Source organism: Plectropomus leopardus, chromosome 5 (assembly GCF_026936395.1).
Source record: "Plectropomus leopardus strain MGB_pleo_1.0 chromosome 5, ASM2693639v1, whole genome shotgun sequence".
In the NCBI taxonomy this organism is placed as follows: domain Eukaryota; kingdom Metazoa; phylum Chordata; class Actinopteri; order Perciformes; family Serranidae; genus Plectropomus; species Plectropomus leopardus.
The window spans coordinates 31,384,782-31,409,543 of record NC_142180.1 but is presented as its reverse complement, the minus strand read 5'-3'; the positions used below and the strand labels follow the sequence as shown (position 1 = coordinate 31,409,543).

Sequence of the window (24,762 nt, the reverse complement as noted above, 5' to 3'; positions counted from 1 at the left end):
TGTACACTTAAACAGATATTGATTCTTTTCAGTTGAGACTTTTTTTAGGTGGCGAAATACATTTTGTTGCTGCCTCCCCTCCACAGGAGTACATTGCTTAGCTTCAGTGTCAGTACTTCTGCTGCTTCTCTAAACTGGGGGCAGGCTGACCAACATCTACTGTAGTTAATACACTGACTTTAGAAAAGTACCTCATACAAACCCAGTTCAAAAAATCCAAACGTCACCTTTAATATATATTTACATTTAGAGAGGGCATACGCAAACATGCCCACACTCATCAGCCTTCAACCAAAACACTCGGTGACCTCTGGGGTTTTAAATACGGCCTGCCAAGCAGATGCCTTGGATGTTCTGAAATTTGTCACACATCCAACACTACACAGCGCCACAAGCCCACACAGTTCACTTTATCTACAGGTCACTGAAGCCGTGAGTATGTGTGGCCTTCCAGACACTTGGAAACGGGGTGCATAGGTTAGCTGAGGTTCATGACAGGCCCTGGAAGTAGCTACAAGGCCATGGGTCAGAGGTGAGGGATGTGACATAGATCTATGATTATACTGTAGTATACAAGAGCACATGACACTGTAACACTGCCTGTTGTATCTGAGAGTGTGCGCCTGTGTGTGTGGCTATGTGGGTGTTAAACTGGATTACTGTGGTTCCACTGGCAACTTCAGCAAAGCCTTTCTCAAACATTTTTAAGTTGTTGACCACAAAGGGCTTTAAAAAATGCTTGTGCAATCCAAATAAACAAACTCGGCTCCGTAAAAACCACCCAGGTTTTTACGTCTAATCGCTGTTTAGGAAAATATACATTTATAATAAACACATGCATGAACATGCACATGTACACTGATACAGATGTTTGGCCGCAGATATCAGCGCTTTGTTTCCAATAGCTGCTGATGTGTAGCACACATGTACAAAGCTCACCAGTACACAAACACACACACAAACACAAACACACACACACACACGAGTGGCTGAGGTCAGCAGAGTGGTGCGCAGAGTGAATCCCTGTCCTTTTTCCCCCTCTGTGTGAATGCTGCAGCGACCGGGGGGCCGCTGGCTGAAACATGTGCTTACTCAGAGAGATTTTATTCACAGGAATAAATGCCCTTTTTTTACACACACAGGCATCTGTTGGGACACTCTCTAGGGGGACTTTTAACAGCAGGCACCTGCGAGGGCAGCCTCTGAATGCCGCCTCCTGGCTCTGTGTTGCTGTTCTGGGCACATTTGAAGAGATGTTGGATTCAACACTGTTTTGTGATAAATTAACTCAAGTCCATATTAGCAAGAGGAGGATATTTATAATGTGTTTTAAAAAGATCAGTTACAGCTCATCAAGACATTCCTAATGCTTGGCCACACTGTCTGTTGAAAGAGGATGAATGCACAGCTGCTCCAGTGCAGGGAAACTTGAGCAGCGCCCAGGGGCCAGATCAGGCTGGATGGTTGGTTGGGTGGCTGGCTGGCTGGGTGTTTCTCTGTTGTTGCCATAATGGCATTATTATCCCCTGGAACAAAAGCCTGGCCGCAGAGAAGAGGGCTGTAGAGTCTTTGAAACCTGATGCCTTTCTCTGGATAATGCTCCCCTAAACTTCACCCACTACATTCCTCCATTTCTCACAGTCCTTCACCTCATCCTTAAATATCCTGCTCACCTTGCAAGACTCTAACAGCGAGCAATTCACTTGCAATTGTGCCTAAAAATTGATACATGCAAACTAATTTAGGAGCACAGTGTGCCAGTAATAAAAAAGGCTTTTTTTAACTAGAGGCCATTTAAATAGAAATGACAGATACAGGAAGTGGTAACACTAACTGCGACAGTAATTTTATCACACAGTCCGACAGATGACTTTTGGTTGTCCATTTGCCACACTGGCGGGTAAATGTTAGTACCAAACTAGTCATGCAATTAAACTATGCTGAGGCTGAGTGTCCATTGTGTTTTGGTGTCTTCAGGGCAGTTGTTCCATTCTGAATGGACTGAATTTGAAGCATAGAGCTTTTATTTTGAAGTATGCTTTCCTGCTGTAGAGTTTTTCAATTTTGTCATGCCTGTGGGTTGAAGGACATGTCTTCTTTGAAAATAACAAAAACATTTTTCAAAGATTAAAAACAATAGAGGAAAAAGAAAATCTACCAAAAAGCCCAAAGTTTTTCAAAAATCACCAAAACATTTCAAAGAAAAGAAAACCTCCAAAACGTTTTAAAGAAAACATGCATGAGTTTGGAGGGCATGTTTTGGAGATTTTTTTTTTACTACAGAGGTCTGAACTAAGCCCCAAGCCCCTTGGTAAAAAAAAAAGTTAGCATAGCGTTCTGATGGGCAGTATTCATCTGAAGACAATAGGTGGTAAACTGGAGCAGCAGTGTGAATGTCCTGCATTAGTATCACCGGGAGCCTCTTCAGTCAGCCTCTCTCTGTATGTAAACAGGATAGGGCTCAGTGGCTGCAGCACAGATAAGGCCAGCGCCAATAAAGATGCTGAGCTGATTACTGCCCAGTGCTGGCCACAGCTGAGCAGATTAACACTGCAACCCACAATCCAGTCAACAGTACTGCTAGAAGCAGCAACAGCCATTAAGCAGTGACAGATACTCAAAGTGGCCTCGAGTGACCAGCGAGGAAGGAGGGTCTCTCACTCTCTCATCTTCCCTACCTCGTTCACTTTTTCCCTCCCTCCATTTTATCCTCCTTCTGTCTGCCACTGGCCTATTGGTCCTCGTTAACGAAACAAAGAGCGCCGAGATGCATCAAAAGGGGCATTGTTCTCAGTGAAACAGTGAAATCTCTCTGACCCCCCAACCCCCCAATCTCTGGATGCGCACAGCATGTGCACACACACAAATACAGAGGATTGTAGTGGGCAATGTAGTAAGAGAAAGTGACAGACAGAGGGGCCTGTGTAGCAGCAGGGAGGAGGCCCCGGAGAGCACAGTGTGTTTGAACAGAGGGATGTAATAATGGAGCCTGCAGCTCTCAGCCTGCTGGCAATGATGAACCACTGCTGTATTAGGTCATCTGCAACTCTTACAGACACTAAAACCTGGTCGGGCTAAAGCTAGTGTTGCTTTTGCAGAATATTTACACAATGAGATTTTTGATAAACAGTCATCAGTAATGTGGAATTTAGGACTAAGTGGGTAAAGACAAATAATAGAACAGCTAGAACAGTAAGTTCATAAAATTACACTTTTGTTGAAAAGCAGCCTTTAAAACGACGAAAAGACAACACCCACAATATAACGATTTGCAAAAATATTTTCACAATAGTCCAATATCCATAGATTGCCCAGCTCAAAGCATAACCATGTATAGTGACTGCTTTTTCATATGACCCCAGAGAGACAGCTGTGTAGGAGTAACAAACCTCAGAGTTGGGTGCAATGGACAATCAGGCATTCATGGATGAGCTCATTGCCCACACATAATGCCAAAAAATATTCAATTACAACACCCACTGAAAACTCAAACACAAGCTTAAACAACCAAGAATGACTGCTAACAAGAGTTTATCGCAGGGTGCAGCCCAGTAATCCTGATTTATCTAAATAAGCAGTTTGAGGGTGTTTACCTAAGAGGGATATAATCATAGATGAGAGAGCAGAGAGAGAAAGAGAAGAGGAAAACAGAGGCTTTACTACACTATTGTTGTCAAAGTGTAAACTACAAGCTGTTCTTCATCTATTGTCAGAGTTTAGTCTTTTATTGTACAATTTAATTGTTTGCCGGGATGGAGACAATGGGGAAATGAGTTAAGAGATGAATGTGTCTGGTTTGTATACCGGCATAAAGAGACGCAGTCATATCAGTCAATCTGATGCCTTCGGCTTGCCTACAGGAACCGCATGGGACACACACAAACACACACATGCACACAAACTTAGTCACAGATGCCTCACACGTGCTACCCACACACGCATTGCAGAAATAAGGGCACGCATACATAGACTGCTTCACCCCTCAGGCCTAAGAGTCCATGTAATAATATCTCTGGAGGCTCTCTCCCTCATAAACCTCACGGGACACACACACACCTCTAATTGCAGCCCTGCTCAGACAAAAACCCCAAGGGTTTGTCATTTAGCTCATGCACCAGCAGAAAACCAGCCATAAGTCACAATGACAGGCTCAAAATGTTGCACACACACAAGTCTGGCCACAATAACACAACAACACTACTCTCCATCAAAATAAACACTAAAATGCACATTTAAAATTCCATACATTCTTCAAGGACTTAGCATCCCTATGGCTATGGGTATTGTCATGAACATCAGCTGATCTTTATCTGATTACATAATCAAATGATCTTCTGCCAGAGGACCCTCCTCACCTTCTTCAGGGCCCAGACCTCTCCTCGTCCTGCAGCTATAACACAGACACACACCACAGGCTACCCCCTAGAGCCACAGATAACACACAAGCATACATGCAGTGATGTAATCTTATCTTAAATACCATACCATACACTGTATATTGACTACAGTCAGAGCTGAATCTGATGTTATGTATTCTTTTGTGTGTGTCCACTGAATGTCTGCACGGAGCCCTCGGCTGGGTTTGAGAGCAGCAAATGTCATATGGAGAGCACTGCAGGCACTTGTTCTCTTTGCTGTCTGACCTTTGACCTTATATGACAAACAGAAGAATAGACTGACAAGGAGCATCAACAGTGGGACATAGAAAATTCAAACAACTTCAATACATGCCCTCTATAGATCCACATGCCTTCTGGGAGCTTTTCTGTTGACTGTTATAACACCCAAATTAGTGATGCTTGACATGAAGACCTTCATGGAGAAATGGCTATAATGGCATGTTTTTCTGTCCTTCTGAAAGGCTCAGTATGCATTCTGTAAAAAGACAGTTGACTGTGAAGTCTCATTGCCAGGTCCTCAAATAACAACAGGTTGGTAGATGGGGTGAACCACCAGCCAAAAGCTGATATTTGACTGTTCTCCAGAGTTACATACTGCACCCTCAAAGAATACTCTCACTGCTGAAAAGAATGTGTTTTAAAAAAACTAGTCTGTCTTTGCAATAGAAAAATGCAAATACTTCTGAAATTGGTGCTACATGACTTGAGAAAACAGAGAAAAAGGAAGTTTTTGCTCAAGAGGTAGAAAACCTACAACTACCAGGCTTTTACATCAATCTGGGTAGTCCAGATCACTCCTCTCCTCAGTTTCCTCTGCTGCTGAACACACCGACTCAGAGCTCCTGAGAATATTTGCCCTCAGATTAAGGTCGGCAGCTTTGGATTGGAGCCTGTGTTTGGGTTTCTGTGAGGGCCTCCCACTTGCTGTTTGATTACAGTTTTCTACTAAACACTTGGCAAAAACTACTTTGTTTGTTGTTGTCAGGCAGAGAAGTTTCTTCGCACACACTAACCCCCATCTTATTAAATTTAATTTCGCTTCCAAAGCTCTTTCATGCCATTTCTCTCCATTAGTGCAAAGCCAGTTAAGAAGAGGGAAGACAAGCTCAAGTGGAGAGGGAGCGCAGAGGGAAGAAAGGGGGGGGACTGGGCTGTGAGGAAAAAAATGGACAGGATTTCATTTCACAACCACACCTACCTCCGACCGACACTACCTTTCCGTTTCCCACCCTTTCCTGCGCACACTACGCACATACACACACACACACACACAGCGTGCCCCCTGGTTCACTCACTCCCAAAATTGCACCAGATGTCACATCAAGAGTCTTTGGCCAAGGCACTACAGCCAGATGAAGAATTTGAGAAATTCTGGAAAATATTTGTTGAGCGGCTCAGGATTGAAGTGGCTGAGGCCTGGAGAGGTAGAGGTTAAACCTCTCCAGCTTTAATGAGGGGCTGTGTGACTGACTGCTGTAATGCTATAGCAGCTAATGGAGAGGCAGGAGATGGGTCAGAGCCATATAGGGTTAATGCTCCAGGGCCAGTTATGAAGCCGATTCCCCGGGGCCAAAAGGTTACACTGCTCTCGGGCTGCTAATAACAATCTCCACCTCTGTCGCTCATGGAAAATCACGTCACTAAACACCTGACTGCACCGCAGATCACACTGCGAAATCTGACAAGTTGATTTAACAATACTCTCGGAAACCGATTGCCTTGAAAAAGGAGAGTAAATTTAACTATAAATATTAATTAATGTGTACTTCATATCTAAATGTAAGTCTACTTGAAATTTATCTGTGTTTACCTAATTTTGTGAAGTTGTTGCAACTTAAAAATGAAAAGTGAAATGACCTTGCTCTTTGTAAGTATTAGCAACTTGGGTAAACCAAGTTGATCATCACAAAGATTTTGGCGAAGATGAAGTTAAGAGATCGGCGAGTTCTGTTTTCTTAACATGTTTAGGAACACATAAATATGATTGACTAGTATACTGAATCACGACATCTTAGAAAAACTGATTTCATTAAACTTGTCATTTCTAAGTTGCCCAAAAAAATCACAAAATTAAGTAAATATGACAAAATTTTAAGCAAATGACAATCACATGTTAAGTTAATACAAATTAGGACTAGTTATTTTTACTTCCATTATTTTAAGGCAATCAGTTTCCAAGATTTTTTTCAAGTAAATTCAACTTTTCAGATTCTACAGTGCAGAACAGATAACAGGAAATGTGAGAAACTGATGGAAAAAGGCATATTTTGCAGAGTTTTTCAATCAACCTACACAAGTGAAAGTCAGTGAATCGAGTCCTGGAAAATCCATGTTTATATTCTGTTTAATCAAGGCCTGCAGTTCAAACTGTGAGTGGCTTCCAAACCCCGACACTAATGTATGCACCAAAACACACAATGCATAATCTCCTTTGTATTGTGTGAAACTTAATCTGGGTTTAGGTGAGGATACTTTTAGAAGAATGTTTTCCTGCTTTCACAATAAACATCCACTTTTAACTGCTAACCGACAGCGTGTAGCCATGTTCAGGAGAAGTGCATGTGAGACAGAGAAAAGGAGAAGAATGAAATGTCGCAGTCTGCGGTGAAGTTTGTGTATTTATAGCGAGTGTATGGTGTGTGCGCTCCTTATGGCGTCTCTAAATCAACTCTGCTGCTCAGTGAGAGTGGAACTTGAGCCAAAGTGAAATCAGCAGATGATTCTTGGGCTCAGCAGCCAAAATCGTACACTGTAACTCCGGTCCCAGCAGTTAAGCGGTGGGTGAAAGTCATTTGTGTATATATTTTTTAATCACCATTCAGATCCCGCTGTGTTTATGCATCATTAGCTACTATTAGCAGAGGCAACAAAAGGAGGGGCCCATTTTTAGTTTGTACACATGTGTGTGATTACAGATGGCCTCAGATGGCCTTTATGCAAACAGAATAATTATCCGTGCCGGAGGGTGTGTGGCTCTGGGGCAGACTGACAACCTGACAGTCCATAGAAAGTTGTCACTGCATCTTGGGTGTGTTAATAGCACCAGCTGGCAGATAGAAACTAATTAAAGGTAACCGGATATTTATGCATGAACTAGCTATACAGCGTACACCAGTGGTTCCCAACTGGTCTAGCCACAGGGTCCAGATTTCTCATTAGTCAATAGTCCAAGGTCCACACCTAAAATAAATCAGCACGTGTTCATTTTTTTCATTAAATGTAAACATGTGGGCTTAGAACACTATGAAATAAAACATAATGGAAGAATAAAGTGCAACTACTTAAAACGTGGTATTATAAATAGCACTGTAATCACTTCGAGACCATTGACAATAATGCTGCACAGAATGTTATCGGCCTAATTAAGGTCGCATGATTGTTATTGGATTTGAAATGAAATATTGGAATCGCCCAACGTGCTGATTTCTGCTGATATCACATGTTCTCTTTACTTAAAGAGAACATGTACAAGACATCAACCCTATATTGAAGTGTTTTTCGTATTTTGCATAATGAATGAATATTACATATAATGTAAAGCATTGTATCTTATGTCTCCATCTACTGGTGAGCCATCACAATATGAATATGCATAATATTCTGTTAATTCCACTACAGAAGAAACTCAATGATCACTAAAATTAGGTCGGGAAAAAAGTGGATTTATAGATATTGGTATAGGCTAACGGTTAATGGGTTGTTATATATCGGCAAAAAATCCAGTATCGTGCATCCCTAAGCCAAATAATACCAAGAGCAGGGCAATAAATAGCTGCTATACTTGGAAAAAAAAGGTAGCTTGATGAATGAGGCTCTTAACCAACTCTATAGGTCTGTACTTCAAAATAAAGTGTTTTTTACAAACATGACATATTCACAAGTCACTTGCAGTCCACTCAGAATGGACCTGCAACCTACTTTTGGACCACGACCCATCAGTTGGGAACCACTGCTGTACATCACTCTTTTCTGATGCAGAGCACTCTTCTGAGCTTTCTACACACATTCCTCATTCAGGACCCCCTGATTACCCCTCCTTTCTCCTTCTCTCTTTTAACCCAACTGTCCCTCCACCCACTGAAACCCCCATGTGCAACCCCCACCAACACCACCATCAAACCACTAAAGTGGGGCAACCAATCACCACTGAGCAGCCAGATTGTGTTTAGCATGACAAAGGAGAATCTGTGAGCCCATTTGTGTCTGTGTGTTTACATGCGTGTGTGTGTGTGTGCTCCTGACACGGCAAAGAGGAGCTTTTACCAGAGAAGGAAGTTGGTTTGTGCAGGAAATTCTCTCCACATGCGCTCAAAGCTCATCTACATTTACATGTGTGCAGATGAAACATCTCTGTCTGAGGTTCTTTAATAAGCAAAGCAATATAAAGCCACTGGAAAACTCTGCTTCTATTACACGGCACTTAAAGAGAACGTGGGGTTAATCTGCACCATTTGTAACATCCTGGGTGATAAAACCCTGTTCCTGTGTGGCGATGGTGCATATTTTGTTACTACTGTTGATGCCTCAGTTTCTCCATATAAAGCTGCTGGTGTGGCTCCCACCTGCTCCTCTAATGCCCGGTCAGCCACGCGTCCCGCCTCTCCATCTCTGTTAGATTGGAGCGGCATTCCCCTGCCACAACACATGCTTAAGCAATTATTCCACGCAGTCCCCTGGACAGAGAGGGAGAAAGAGGGCTAGACCGAAAGCCGGAGAGAAAAAGAGAGAGAGGGAGAGAAAGCAATTTGAAGTGGAGTGATCAGGGGCAGCTGGCCAGGGATTTGCAGGGTTCTGGGGGAGAGAATGTGTAGAAGTTGAGCGCAACTCCCATAATCCTTTTCTAAAAGAGAGAAAGGAGAGACGGAGGGATTGAAAACAAAGAGGAGAGAAAGGGGGGCCACTGGAGCGAGGAACTAAAAGGACTGGGATACAGTGACAACGGCCAAAAACAAACCGGCTATCAAAGCAACACACAAACTGCACACTGAATCCGAACGCTTGCAGAATAACAAGTAACACGCAAACTCACAAACAAGTGGAGCAAATCCGAGCGGTAAAAGACCACTGACATCTGTGACACTTTCATCAGCTGCGAATCAATACCGTAATTGCACTTCGATTTTGTACTTGAGCCACTTTTGTATGGACAGATCTAGCTGGAATGGCACCTCAGCAGGGTTTGGGGTCAGATAAATGAGGTTATGAGGGCACAGGTGGGGTGACACAGGACACATAAAACTTTGAAACCCGAGAAAATTAGCTTGAGTTCACTCAAAAACATGGAAAAAGGCAATAAACAACTTAACGAGAAATGACCCAAACATTAGACACAAGGAATGAGTTAAAAGTTATGAGAAAATAACCTGAAAAATAGCAAAAAGTTTTAAAAAGTGACCTGAAAAGAAAAGATAAAAATGCTTACATATAAGATATACACATACATTGTGTAACATAATTTTAAATATATAATGATCAGAACTATAGTTTTTGGGGCATTTTCCCCTAGTTTTTTTTTTTTTATTTTTCTTGTAATTCTCTCTTTTTTACACATTTCTTGCATTTTGCAGGACATTTCTTGCCAATTGCTGACAAAATCACACCAATTTGTTCAGGTTTCAAGGGTTTAAATGTTTTTGACAGGCGTCTGAATGCAGCACAAGAAAAGTGATGTTGATCCAGGTTTCAAAGGGTTAAAGGGCAATAAAAGGGCAGGTTACAACACTTGAAAACATTTATGCTTGGGGCATGTTGGTAGGAGCATCTAGGTCCCAATGATGCTCTGTAAACTTGAAAATTGATCGACAGATGATGTGATGACAACAGTTTCATGTTGCTGTCTCAGTAACATGCATGTGTTAGACAATCACAAGAATGTCAAAGTTTCTCTTATATTAACTGATAAATGCCATGTTTGGGTTGTTTTATTTGAAGACTGCACACTATAAACACCATTTTTAACAATGTGAAAGCCTTAAATGTTTTGTGCCGCGCTTCTCCAGCATGGGTTGGTGTGTTGGAGCTGCATGATAAGGGGATGTTACAGATTAAGTTGTCTTGTGGTGACAGATAACAGGCAATACTTTTAAAACGATAAGGCTTTTACTGCCAACCATTAGAAAGCGCGGGTTAATCTGTCTGTTGTTTCTCATTTCTTGAGTGTGTGTGAATTCAAGGTGCCATCGTGCAAATCAGCTGATCTGAGCCCAAAAAGTAAACAATTCAAATTAAACTCTTTCATAAACTTACCGAGTAGAAGACAGAAGATGTCGAGCGCTATTAGCAGCTTCTTCTTACTGTTGTCAACACCATTGTTGTTATTTAACGTAGAGGTTCCTCCGTTCCTTGTCTCTTGTGCCATTGCTTTCTCATACATGTACTTTTGCATTGGAGAAGTCCCCGTTTCAGCTCAAAATCCCACACCACGCGGTAGGTAGGTAGGTAGGTAGGTGAAGAAAGTCTGTCTCAAGTCCTTAAAAGAAATGTCATGCAATTCAGCAGGGAGCACGCTTCCCTGCGCGGAGGTCTCGTAAAGTTTGCTGATGTCTCGTTTTACAAAAAAACAGATTAAAAATATGATTGTGATGTGGTGAACGGACCCGCGCCACGGACTCAAGGAAGAAAAAGTTTGCCTGTGCTCGTAATGAATGGAAAGCCCGCTCCCCTTTATCTGTCGGTCTTGGTTCAAAGACTTGGAGTGAGTTGCGCTGCGCACCGACAGCCGCTCTTGTTATATCAATCCTTCTTCTCCTCCTCCTCCCCCTGCTCTCTTCAAGTTCCCCCAGCAGCTTCAAGGCTCAGCCCTCTTCCCTCTTGTGCTAGCGGTGGGCAATAACCTCCATCGCTGCATGGAAAACTTTCTGAGACTGGTCACTAGTGGGGGGGAAACGGCATTGCAGGGACACAGCGCCCCCGGTGGTTCCGTGAGGTATGACAGGCGCACTGGAGTTATAGTGGAGCGTTTCAGAATATGTAATTGGAGATGGGACAAATTCATTACAAAAACAGCCTTTTCCCCAAAACACTGTGGCATTGCTAATCTCATAAATCTCCTCAGTTTGACAAGACGAAGGAACGACCATCATTGGACACGTGCAAAATTCTCAGTTCTATGAAATAGTTCATTGAAATATGAATTAGATTTTATTTTTTTAATCTACCTTTAATAGGACATTTTTTTGTGTATTTTGCCAATACTATAATATAACTCTCTGTGTACTCTGTATTCTGTAAGTGTCCATACAAAATATATACAGAAGTTCATGATTCATCTTTTTTTGTTGCGTTATTTGCTTTTCTGAGAAGATGTGTTATAAGGACTTGCTTCTAGAGTTTGTGTTGTGAAATTGCAGATTTATCAGAGGAAATTTTAATTTGATCACTTTGATTACTTTACACATTGGCATGTATTTAAAGAGAAAGGGTTTAATCCTTTAAAAAAAACTTGCTACGAAAACCTTTTAATAACAGCTTCTCAAATGCTTCCCAATTTCAAAGAGGACTCTTGCCATCTGCACAAAATAGCAGCAGCAGTTCTGAGTCATACTGATACTATAATGATAAATTAAACTTACACTGCCATCTAGTGGTTAGATATGAACAACTCACCTCAGTCTCGCCTTCCTGGCAACTCCTGCATCCATCATTTCACCAGCCCAGTCTGTAACAGAAGGTAATGGAAGATTATTACAATTAAACACTTAAAAATACAATCTGATTTGATTCAGTTTAAATCAGAGATTGATGCGATAGATATGGGGAGTAACAAATAAGATAAATATGACACGAAGTGTAATTTGACTGCAGAGACAACGTCAACAGTAGCCTATGGGATGCACCTGTTTGTGAGAATAACAATGAAACTGACTGACCAGTTTGACAGCCAATAGAAATATAGACTTGTTGACACTTGAAACTGTTCTGATGGCCTATGACTAGGGATTATGGATGCAAAACAAAAACAATAATTCATCCATGCATGCTCTTCCATTAACGTTTCATTCCATATTTTGCAAACAGTGGGTGCTGTCTTTCAGAAGTATTATCAGGGCCGTAATCAAGTAACTTTGGGGACAACCGTTTTCAATCTACACCCTTTGCAACCCGACCCTCAAGGGGAGTCTGAGGGGAAAATTCTCCCCAAGAGAAAATTTTAGAAACTCAACAGCTACACTAACCATTTTATAACATTAAAAAAATGAATAAAAATATCTTAGATCACAGGTTCTGAAAGTTTTGATGACTGAGTGACATTTTAGGAAGCCAGCATACGATTGAGTACCATACAGGACAGGCACACATACTGTGACTTTTTGGGTGACTTTTTAATTACCCTTTTTATTACATTTTTATTAAATACTAACAAAAACTAAATCAGTCAACAGCAATACAGCCCTCATAAAACTCTTACTACATTCTAGTTTTCTACTTTTGGATACATTTGAAAGTAATTAAAATGAGACACACCAACTGCACAAACCACATGCAAAATGCAGTAGATGTATAGAAAGTAAGACAGTAATGGCAGTTTGTTATATTGTATATTTATGATTATTATTCCGTTTTCTAATAATTATTTTATTCTTGAAAAGTCCTAGGAATGCCCTAAAATCCTAGAAACATCCTAAGACATTTCTATAGAAATTTCTTAAAATCCTAGAAATGTCCTAAAATTTTAGAAACAACCTCAAATCCTATAAAACTTCCTTAAATCATTGAAACATCCTAAAATCCCAGAAATTTTAAAATCCTTTAAATTTCTTAAAATCCTAGAAATCTCCTAAAATCCTAAAAATGTGCTAAAACCCCAGAAGCATCCTAAAATCACAGAAACGACCTGAAGTCCTCGAACAAAATGCTATAAATGTGCTGACATAGACATTTCTTCAAATCCTGAATGTGCATAAGTCCTAGAAATGTCCTAAAATCCCAGAAACATGTATGGGCTGCTGTGAGTGGCCCCTGGTTTACTGTCATTTTGCAAAAGTGGCCCCTAAGCAGAGCAACCTGAGTATCCCTGATTAAAACATGTTGCTCGTGGCTATTTTAATTTATGTTTTAATTTTAGATCAGACCTGCTGTAGGTATAGAGGCTTATATATGAGGGTTGGTAATTGATATGTGCAAAAGTCGAGTCAGTGGGGGACACACACCTGCAGGGTAGATGGCAGAGGTCGCTGGGCTCTTGGAGAGATTATCCCGGTTGTGCTAGACAGTCTACGCTTTACGTCAGATGCCATATGGCCTCAAGGAAAGCAGTTATTTACAGCGTTCACCGTAAACCTAACAGCGCGCGTTCAGCGGGGGTCGAGTCCTCGGGTGCTTCTCGCTTTCCTCGCAGTGACAGGAGTGAAGCGCCCCGCCCCTCCGTGCGCTCCATAGGCAGGCAGGCAGCACACCCGCCGCACCGAGCGAGCCCAGCCGTCGGTAACGGAGAAGATGGCAGAGCGGCAACAACAGAAACACGAAGGCAGGGTAAAAATCGGCCATTACATCCTCGGCGACACGCTCGGAGTGGGAACATTCGGCAAAGTGAAGAGTTAAGTCATGCTTTTGTGTCATGCCGAGCTGAATGTGTACGTTGTTTCAGTTGGGAGTAATATGAAGTAGTCGCCGTCCGTGCCTCCCCCCTCAACGGACTGTGTTAAACTTGCCGGCGGCCAGTGAGCAGTTTGCGTAGCTGAGCGCTTTAACGGGGGCGACGGGAGGGATTTAAAGCGTAAATATGCTTCGAGAATCCGCCAGCTTGAAAGTCAAATTCTTTCACCGAAGCCCCCCTCTTTAGCTACTGTTATCAGCTATGGCAGGTGAAATTACCTGGAGGACAACAGCTACAAGGAGATGCACAGTCATACTCACATTATTATCGTTAAACGTTAAAAACAAGGAGTTTAAGCGGCATTTCTCTGCCCGTGTTGCGGTAAAGGACGACTGTGAAGCTTTCAGTTTACCCGAAACCCTGCGCGTGAGCATACTGTTATTAACTGACACAATGTTTATAAACCGTCAAGCTAGTCCGATATGTTATCCCTTTGTATGCTAATGTTAGCTTGTTAAGTAAGTCGCGAAAACCGAAAACAGGCGTAAAGTTTTACCGGGGAGGCCTATTATAGGATATTATTTCAGTTTTCTTAGCTAGTTTTCAGACACTCTGCGTGACCTTGTGAGCCTTAAGTCCACGCTCAGCCAGCCTGTTTCTCGTGTGCGCAGTCTGAGGGATGTATTAGCTTAGCAGGGGGTAAACCCACCTCAAGTCATAGCTAGCGTTAGATTTTAAGTAAATTCTGTATGATGGGGAAAATGCATTCAAGTAATTAGTCAGATTTATTGGATAATTCAGTGTATACCCGTATTGTTTTAATAAAACTCACATCAAGTCATAGCTAACCTTACATTTTAAGTAATTTCTGTATTATGGGTAAAATGCAAAAAAAAATATTGGAGAATTCAGTATATACCCATATTGTTTAAATGCTAAATTTAATTACATTTTCCTAATGATAATGGCTTTCTAGTGGTATTTTTTTTATTATTTTTGTAGGATAATCCTGTTGCAGGAGTTAGAGCAGTTTATCCACTTCTTGTATTAATGTATTATAACTGATGTAGTAGTCAAGCTTTTAACACGTGTTGGCAGATACAATACCAACGTGGCCTCTGAGCCTTCAGAGCATGCAGGTAGCTCCAAAACCCTGAACGATTAAAGACATGGCCAGCAGAAAAGGTCTACAATTGACAGACAATGCACAATAACAAAAATTACTGTTCTGTTGAAGCCTGCTGTGCAATAAAGCTGCAACGATCTGTCAATAAATCAGTTATTGAATTGAGAGAAAATTCATCACCAACTATTTTAATAATTTCAGTCATTTTTCAAGCAAAAATGTCAAGCATTTGCCCATTTGGACTTCTTAAATGTGTGAATTTGCTGCTTATCTGTGTCATGTATGATAGTAAATGAAGAGTGTTTGGGTTTTAGACTGTAAGTCAGACCAAAAAAAATGGGAAATTGTGATGAGCATTTTTCACATTTTTTGGACGTTTTATAGACTAAGCAATTAATCAAGAAAATAATTGGTGGATTAATCGATAGTGAAAATAATTATTAGTTGCAGTTCTTTTGTGCAACAGTTACGTAAATGAAACCCTAAGTCATTAGTGCCTCTGCCTCATTTGGTCCACTATACAGTATATTACTTAACTGAAGGGTTGCGGCAATATAGTGTACATTTGCTTTTTTATGAAATTGAACTGGATGGAGAATCTTACCTTTAATTTAATAATTCACAAAAGGAAGACTTTTTACGCATAATTTCAAACATTTTTAAAGTTTAGATTATACTAATAAAATGTTTGTTCAGCCTAAATTAACCCTTGTGTTCATTTCTCCAAGGATCATTCTGCCTGATAATAATAATAATAATTCTGTAATAACACGAATCTGCGATATTTCCGATATTTTCGTACCATAAATTCCCATACCGTTGCAACCCTATGTAACTGTAACTGTCTTGTTTATAATGAGCCGCTATGTGGTTTTACCATCTGTATCTGCTTCATATCTGTATTCTTTTGTTTTCAGTTGGCGAGCACCAGTTGACAGGCCATAAAGTGGCTGTAAAGATCCTAAACAGACAAAAGATCCGCAGTCTCGATGTTGTTGGAAAGATCAAACGAGAGATCCAGAATCTCAAACTGTTCAGACACCCACACATTATCAAGCTGTAAGTGGAGAAAGACGACACATCCTTTCTATCAGATTTTAAGACTCAGTGCCAACGCAGAGATATAACTGAGCTCTCTTAAATTAGTGTCTGTTGTAATGTGGGCTCCTTGCTATGTTGTGTTCCCTCTGCGTTGTGGCATGCTTTGTTCGTTCCTGTTTGTTTACTACAGCTACGGCTGAGCTGTACTGAGCATGCCCACAGGGCTCCCAGGAGAAGGAACACACAAACATACCAATGCACACACACTTCTGGTTAGTTTAAATATCCAGTGAAGATGATAGAAGTTGCTGTAGTTCCTGCATGACTAAATTTCTGTCCTCATTCAGGTGTCTTAACTCGTCTTGGGTTATTTATTTGACCTTGTGTCCCATCTTTCTCTTTCTCCTTGTCAGTCCATGTCTCTCTCAACAATCTCTGTGTTATTTTTAGGTCAGGGTTAGTCCACTGTCACACTGTAAGCTATGGCAGATATGTGAGCTTTCAGGTCGTGAGCTTGAGTGCTGTGGAACATGCTGTCACGTACATATACATTCACAAACCCATAGATTTTAGGTGCATAAACATTTTGTTTGCACTGTTACAGGCAGCTTCAGGCATGGAAACTGCACTGTTTGTAAAACCAGCATAAAATGAAATGAATTAGAATAAATGTCTTAACATTTCCCTCATGTGCTCTCACTATTTAGATTTCCTAGAATGTGTGTGTGTGTGCGTGATTTGGTTTGTGTATATTTCTCCCACGGCGCCGGCCGTGTTGTGCAACTCGCGGCTCGACAGGAATAAAGTAGATTGTGATAAAGTGCAGAATCTCACAAGAGCAACCATTCATGAGATTGGGCCTGCATTTTAGTATACCTGACCTTTATGAAATAATGCCTACACTCAGCAGCCATACATCACAGCTTAGCCTCACCTTTCCATGTATTTGTCTCTGTATCTTTATTCTGTGTATATTTTGAAGGAAATAAATTTGGTTTAGAGATTAGATAAAAGCCTATTGTTGTGTTTAAGGTTAGATTAAAACTTAGAGTTATTATGTAAAAGAGTTTATGTTAATTAATGTCCAGAATTTTCATGTCAGTAAATATATTTGTTTTTATGTTTTAGGTACCAGGTGATCAGTACACCCACAGACTTCTTCATGGTCATGGAGTATGTGTCAGGAGGTGAGCTGTTTGACTACATCTGCAAACATGGACGGGTAAGACAATTTAACCTATTAATTGACTGGTATTATCCTCATAATCCACATTCACCGGGTTCTAGTGGTCACTGCATCAATAGAATATAGCTGAGTCACAGCTCAAACTTGATAAAACTTGATAAATGTGTTACAAAGCAGTGTCTGAGGTGGTATTTAGAGTGTATTACCAACTTCTATTAAACACCAGTTACGTTATGATTATGATTATGATTATTATTAACATTATCATTATATTGAATCTACTGCTAGCTCACCTAGTACCACTAAGCTAGCTAAGCTAAGAAAATAGTTCCTACACATAACTGCTCACCTCAAGGTCTATGGATTATCTTGAGTAACTAGGTCGTGATTTCTGGAAAGAGACTGTTGAGTTGTGTTTCGAGCTGTTGAGTTTTTCAAACATATTTTTTTGGCGCTTTGAGCACCACAAGCTGAGTGCCGTCTAGTTCCATTATTTTAGAGAGAGGGCAGACATCTCTACGGCTGATATCTTCAGCACTCGGCACCTCGCACAAAAACAGTCTAGACTGATAAATTGCACTACAGCTAAGAGATAAATTATCTGTTTTTGATTATGGGATGAACTGTCACTTTGAGTATTTGGCAGTTGTTGTGGTGACTCCAATGTTGACTTAAGCAATCATAAACATGCTACTATTTGTGTGTTTTTATGTTACTTAAGGTAAATCATATGAGCTTTTTTCAAAACATTTTCTGAATTTATTCATATTCTATAGAGACATCAAAATACTGTTACTGTTACAAAATACTGTTTTAATATACAATATTTAAAAAGCTATTCCCATCACTTACATATATTTACACCAAAATATTTTGCTTCTCCTTCCTTAAACCACTGTTTTAAACTTCCAAGTGATACGATTCATAGTTTAGGAGTCATGTTTTTCCTAACACCTTCACTGCTCCACCTTTCTAACTGAGCTGTCAATGAGTATTTTATTGGCAGATTTACTCTTATTTAAATGTTCACTTTCACTTTTATGAGATTTAAACTTTAAGTAAAGCATGATTTTCCACACAAACACTCAAGACCCTGAACTGATACTGACAGCTATGTAGAGACATCCTCCTCTGGGGACTGGGGACTTTATTTTTAATAGAATAATCCTCCTTGAACTTTACCTGGGCTCTAAGCCATAACAGCCCATCCCTGAACATGATACATTTGCTCTAAACAAGACACCACAAAACTTCATGATCCACCATTCTTTCCACACAATCAGAGAAATAATCTTTACAGCCACAGCCCAATCATGTCCTCTCTTATTGTGTCTTTCAGGTGGAGGACACAGAAGCCCGCCGTCTTTTCCAGCAGATTATCTCAGCTGTTGACTACTGCCACAGGCACATGGTGGTCCACAGAGACCTCAAACCTGAGAACGTCCTGCTGGATGCCAGCAAAAATGCCAAGATAGCCGATTTCGGTAAGATCCCCAGACAACAGAGTTACTGTTCAAGGCGGAGGCAGAAGAATTGTTAGGGAATATAAGAAGAGAAAAGCAAAACAAAATATGTTCACGGGGGGGAATGAGAAAGACAAAGACGCAGAGTTTGTGGCAGAGCTGAGTGGAATTACCAAGTAATTTGAGCAGAGGCAACATTTGTTTTAGAGTTGTAGGACAATGCGTAATTATACACTTAATTATACACATGTAGAAAAGTGTGAAATCACCATCACGCACCTGTTAACCTCATGATTAAATAAAGAGGAATTTCTCGCCAAGTTTCTTATCAGTTGTGGCATAATTGTTCTAGCTGATTGGTTAAGAGACGGCGCCTGATGCAATACGACTATGAAAAAGAGAAATATTTTCACAAAGACCCTTTGCGCAGCAGGGTGTGTGGGGTGGAGAGAGGTCCCCCTAGCAACGGCCAGGTCTCATATCATGTCTGGCAGGAAACCTTGAGGCCCAGTGTCATCTGATAGGGAAGGAATCGTGGGGGTGCAGCAGGGCTGTACAGCAGGAGGAGTGTTTTGGCTGAGAGCAACAGACACTGGTGAGCAGCGAGAGGGAGGGTGTTAAAGGAACAGGGATAAAAGATAAAGAGAAGGTCAGCACGTCGCAGAGTGTCTGGTGTTTAGCGTTTGGCCCTGGCAGGCACAGAGAAGCTCATCCAATTAGATGAGCTTTGTGTTTAGAGCTTAGAGTCTTGGCGGGTAAACGAGGATAAAGATATCAGTGGTGTCCATGGTGTATAACTCTCACCCTCCCTGTGGCAGGCCATGTGCAATTTAACCAAAGGATCAATAGCAATAATATGATAACAGAGGATTGTTTCATTAGTCTGTGTCACTGTCAGAGAAAAGACTGAAGGGTGCTAATACGTCTTGTTTTTGGCCAACAGGTCTGTCAAACATGATGTCAGATGGGGAGTTTCTACGGACGAGCTGTGGCTCACCGAACTATGCTGCTCCAGAGGTCATCTCAGGAAGGTGTGTATGTGTGGTCACATGTGTTTAAGGCTATATGGATAATCGCCATTATACTGTATATGTTTAGAAGACAATTACTGAATCACCATTATGTATAAGGCTGTAGGGAACGAAATAGTTTGTGACTTAGGCCATATTCACACGAATATGTGTTCATTTTACGAGAATGTTTGAAAACGAAAGGGATCTCTGTAAACATAAACATTTTAGCACCTTTTCAGAAAAGTTCTCCATCCATACTAACACACCAGAAATTACATATCACATGACAATTTGCTGGGCATGTGCGTGCTGGCGTTAACAGGAAGCAGATTGTATACTCTTCAGTAAGTTGGTAAAACAGTATGGAGATGGCGAAAAGTGAGACTTTTTTTGCTTGAGCCAAGGACAAGATGTATCTGTTACTGAAAGTCATACATTAGTATAAGGTGGTCAAAGCAGCGGCAAAAAAAGACTGGCAATTGTTGCAAAACAAATATGGGGACATATCAGTACCAGGAGCACTGTCCATCGCCAGAGGAAGTCATGGTGATGAGAAAAGAGAAGACACCTAAGAAGGATGAAATCACAAAAGGTATGTAGTGTTCTCGTAAAGCATCCTTGGGTCCCATGAAAGGCGCTATATAAATCCAAGATATTATTATTATTCTTATTATTATTATTATTATGTAGACTTCGCTATATTGTACTGGCTTGATATACTGTGACTTATAACTGGGCCGCATGGGTGTCTTGTGTCATCGTTTTCAAAAGTTTGTTTCTTCCCGTGCAGACTAAAATGGGACCCCAGAGTTTTCAAACTAAAATGGAGTCAGCAGCATTTTCAAAGGTCTCTGTTTTAGGAGTTGCAAAACACTGGAACCTAGGTGCAAACGTAGTGCTATGCCTTCTTAAAATGAAAAGGTATTAGTGTGGATGTGGCAGTAAACACTGAATGAGACCCAGCCTGACAGAAAACAGCCTTATGAGTTGCCCTGTGAAGTTTTCTTCTAAACAAACTAATGTTACAACTGTTACTGTTACTCCCCAAAACTCTGTGTGTATGCTTACGGTCTAACAAATATGCTGAATGCATGTACTTCCTCATAAAACAGTTAGTAAAGCTGGTTTTCTAAAGTAATTTAAATGGTACATTACCAGCTTGAAGTCTTCTTCTTTACAGCTCTTGGTGGCAGATTGCTGCTCTTCTTGGCGCATTACCACCACCTGTAGATCAATAGAAAACTGTACAGCCAATAGATGGAATGTATATCACCTCAACCATGCATGTGCATTTGTGTCATAAATCATAAATTAGTATTTATGTGTAAAAGCTATATAATGGTAGTTAAAAGTTATAAACGTGCTACCTCCTTTTCCAGCGGTTCTTCAAGAGTGGTAGATTGTGTATCTTGTGGATCTTTTTGTTTGTTAAGTATCACATCTTCTCATCACTGCATCAGACTCTATGCAGGCCCAGAGGTTGACATCTGGAGCTGTGGGGTGATCCTGTACGCCCTGCTGTGCGGCACCCTGCCCTTTGATGATGAGCACGTCCCCACACTGTTCAAAAAGATCAGAGGAGGCGTCTTTTACATCCCAGAGTACTTGACTCGCTCGGTGGCCTCGCTGCTCATGCTCATGCTGCAGGTGGACCCTTTGAAAAGAGCCACCATCAAAGACATCAGGTTCTCAACCTTCTCTGATCATTTTGACACTAATCATCAACCAAAATCACCATTAGATTTAGTTCTGTAGTTCAGACTGATAATTTTAATGCTCTCCTCCATCAGGGAACATGAATGGTTTAAGCAGGACCTGCCAGGCTACCTGTTCCCTGAGGACCCCTCATACGACGCTACAGTCCTGGACGAAGAGGCCGTCAGGGAAGTGTGTGAGAAGTTTGAATGCACAGAGTCCGAGGTTGTGTCCAGCCTTTACAGCGGGGATCCTCAGGTACATGAAGCACATTCACAGTTCAGAGATGTTTGTCTGTTTCACTAATTTGAAGGTCCTCAGCTTCATTTAATTAAGTCTTCAATTGTCTCTCTGTCCGTGCAGGATCAGCTAGCAGTAGCCTATCACCTTATAATAGACAACCGGCGCATCATGACGCAGGCCAGCGAGTTCTACTTGGCCTCCAGTCCTCCCCAGGGCTCTTTCATAGAAGAAGGCATGCCGCTGCCCCCTGGTGTCAAACCCCACCCAGAGAGGATGCCTCCGCTCCTGGCCGACAGCCCCAAGGCTCGTTGTCCTCTGGACGCTCTCAACACAACTCGGCCCAAGCCGCTGGCAGTGAAGAAAGCCAAGTGGCACCTGGGTATCAGGAGTCAGAGCAGACCGTATGATATCATGGCTGAAGTATACAGGGCTATGAGACAACTCAGCTTTGACTGGAAGGTAATAGGATATGTCTTAAACACACATAAATAAAGCGCACAAAAAAGTCTATGTGCAAACAAGATTGTTATTACTTGTTGTAGGTCGTGAACCCATATCACCTGCGAGTGCGGAGGAAGAATCCAGTGACGGGAAACCTGGTGAAAATGAGCCTGCAGCTTTATCAGGTGGACAACAGATCCTACCTCCTCGACTTCAAGAGCATCGATGGTTAGTCATAGTCATACATACACACATACTTCAAAGCAAATTCAAATCTTAAAGCCCCACCCCCCAATGTTTTAATGCACTTTGTATATGACTTTACTGTAGAGTAGGTGATAGTAAAAAAGCATTTGCATCAGTGCCGATATTTTGTAATTCAATTGCTGTTCCTATATGTGGCTCTAAAATGAGCTTTGGCTGAGTTAGTGGAGTTGGAACAGCTGAGGTGTGTTTATGTAGCTCTAAATGCACTTTTAGTACTTGTCTTAGCAGTAAATTGCACTTCCATTTCAGCTGCTAACAGGTCACCTCTTTTAGAAATGCAAGCACAAAGAACATTTATTCAGTATGTTTGCTTAGTTGCGCTTTTTCACCTACATTATTAAATTTGGCACTGATTTAGATATTTTTCAGAATACACAAGTACTGTACATAACCATGGGCTTTTCTTTATGCAAGACTGTCTGGCTTTTACACACACACAGATTCAAAGTTAGAAGTATGAGTGGCACAGGAGATCTCCTTCCTCTGCTTGTTTTTCGATTTCAGTTAAAGACATAATTTACTTGAATTTATATTAAAGCTGAAGTGCAGAACTTTTGTCTCCGCCCTCTGGCAGTGAGAGTTATTACAACCATGCCTATGATGCATGCCTGCAGGTGAGCTTGCCGGATCTTCCCCAACCCCAAGAGGGCTCTCTTCAAGTCTTTTTTGTTGCTCGAGTCTTTCCTCTGAACGCCAAGTTTCTTTTTTATCTGGGGCATCCACTCCCAAAACTTTTAATATTAAAATATTTACATATTTTACTAACTGGTTACTAGGAGTTCACTCCTATTGAATGTTGATGCTACAATTCTCTGCTCATGTGACCCCCAGATGACATCATTGAGGCGGTGGGCTTTAAATCGGGTTCATCCACTCCTCAGAGGTCAGGCTCCACAGCCGGCCTCCACAGACCCAGACTGAGCATTGATTCAGCAAGTCCAGCGATTGATCTTCCCCAGCTCAGCTCCTCCCTCCCCGGGTCACTGTCTGGTAGCTCCCCTCTTCTCACCCCCCGTCAGGGATCACACACCATGGACTTCTTTGAAATGTGCGCCAGTCTCATCACTACACTGGCACGCTGAGACCCATTGTCGACTCCTGACCTCGCTGTAACCTGGATGTCAGTGGGGTTTTGAAGCCAAATGCTGATCCAGGACGTAGGAAGTGTAGATGCTCGGAGTGACTTCCTCTCTCTGTCTCCTCTCCATCTCTGTTCCAGTTGAAAAGCAATGCCTTTCACCTCAGATTAGGGAGACACAGAGAGGAATCCTTTTTTGGAAAGGCAGATTAGTAGCTTCTTTATTCTCATTTTGACGCAGTCCTTGGATCATAGTCTTGGAGTTGAAACATCCAGCCACAGCTTGTGAAAACTGATCCTTGGACTGGCATCTGTGACATAGCGGAGGCCAGCAAAGTGAGTGGCAATAGGTCACAGTTCACAGTCGTGTTGGAGTCAGCAAAGGTCAAGTCCACTGTAACTCCTCCCACAAATACCTTCAATCTTCTATCAACTGCTGAAACATCATCAATGGCAGGAAAACCTGCTGAGTTTCCCCCAGACACTGATCCGAGGTCAGTTTAGCTTCTTGTCTTGATGATTAAAATTGACATTAAATCTGTGTCTGGGGGAACGTTAGCACATGTAAAATTTATTTTCAGGTTTTATATTATATGGTTTGTAAAGAAACTTTTGTTATCCATGTATATTATATTTATATTACAATCATATTACGTAGCTTAAAAGGTTGACAAAGGATGAACCAAATAACAGACTTTTTACTCCAGAAAAATATTATTATTATTTAGATATCAGATCCATATTTATTTTTGAGCGAGTTTTTTAGGCACTGTAGTTACATTATTTATGCACTGCATCAGCGTAGAGTTTTATCTTGATTTTGAATAGATTGTAGAAGATTAATGAAACTAGAGAGGCAGGATAGTAGGACGATAATACTGCATGGTACTAACGGTGTCCTGCATTTAGTGTTGACGTACAGATACACACCATCTCACATGAGCTTCCGCAACCACTATATAATCTCTTTCTTTTTTTTGGACAGCAATTGACTGTGTGTTTTTCCGCCGTGTATACTGTACATCTGCTATTTTCACACACAACCATCATTTTATGCATTCAATAGCTGTCAAAAATATGCAACACACACAGACCCCTCCACACTTCAGTTTAGTCCTTAACAAATGACAAGTTGAGCAACTGCTAATATGCTGCTCAGCCATGCATGCCCAGAATGTAATTTAAAAAACGCAAGCAGGCCGGTGATATCAGGAGGACAGACATGGCAGTCTGTCACATAAGCAGCAAGCTGAAAAAGACAGACGCTGTGTGCT

The 24,762-nt window shown here is 41.3% G+C and overlaps 2 protein-coding genes across 4 annotated transcripts in view; one reads left to right on the top strand and one right to left on the bottom strand.

Annotated features, from left to right (window-relative positions):
- Nucleotides 1-11,250, bottom strand: part of plpp3 (phospholipid phosphatase 3) — a 38,925-nt gene extending 27,675 nt beyond the window's left edge. Inside the window, exon 1 of one of the 2 annotated variants that reach the window (XM_042482922.2) lies at nt 10,647-11,250. In XM_042482922.2, coding sequence (XP_042338856.1) covers nt 10,647-10,785 — 139 coding nt within the window. In that variant the 5' untranslated portion in view covers nt 10,786-11,250. The remainder of the gene's footprint in view (nt 1-10,646) is intronic. The other variant, XM_042482916.2, reaches the window with a different exon arrangement.
- A 2,337-nt stretch (nt 11,251-13,587) lies between these two features.
- prkaa2 (protein kinase, AMP-activated, alpha 2 catalytic subunit) lies at nt 13,588-24,493 on the top strand. 2 transcript variants are annotated; one of them, XM_042482908.2, is made up of 10 exons: nt 13,588-13,935; nt 15,979-16,120; nt 17,231-17,324; nt 18,628-18,772; nt 19,695-19,782; nt 21,225-21,449; nt 21,555-21,717; nt 21,823-22,161; nt 22,245-22,371; nt 23,242-24,493. In XM_042482908.2, the coding sequence occupies exons 1-10, from the start codon at nt 13,836-13,838 to the stop codon at nt 23,490-23,492; spliced, it is 1,674 nt and encodes a 557-aa protein (XP_042338842.1). In that variant the 5' UTR covers nt 13,588-13,835; the 3' UTR covers nt 23,493-24,493. The 2 variants fall into 2 exon arrangements, with proteins under 2 accessions (XP_042338842.1, XP_087934077.1); XM_088077951.1 differs by lacking the exon at nt 13,588-13,935 and adding an exon at nt 13,988-14,361.
- Nucleotides 24,494-24,762: the final 269 nt, after the last annotated feature.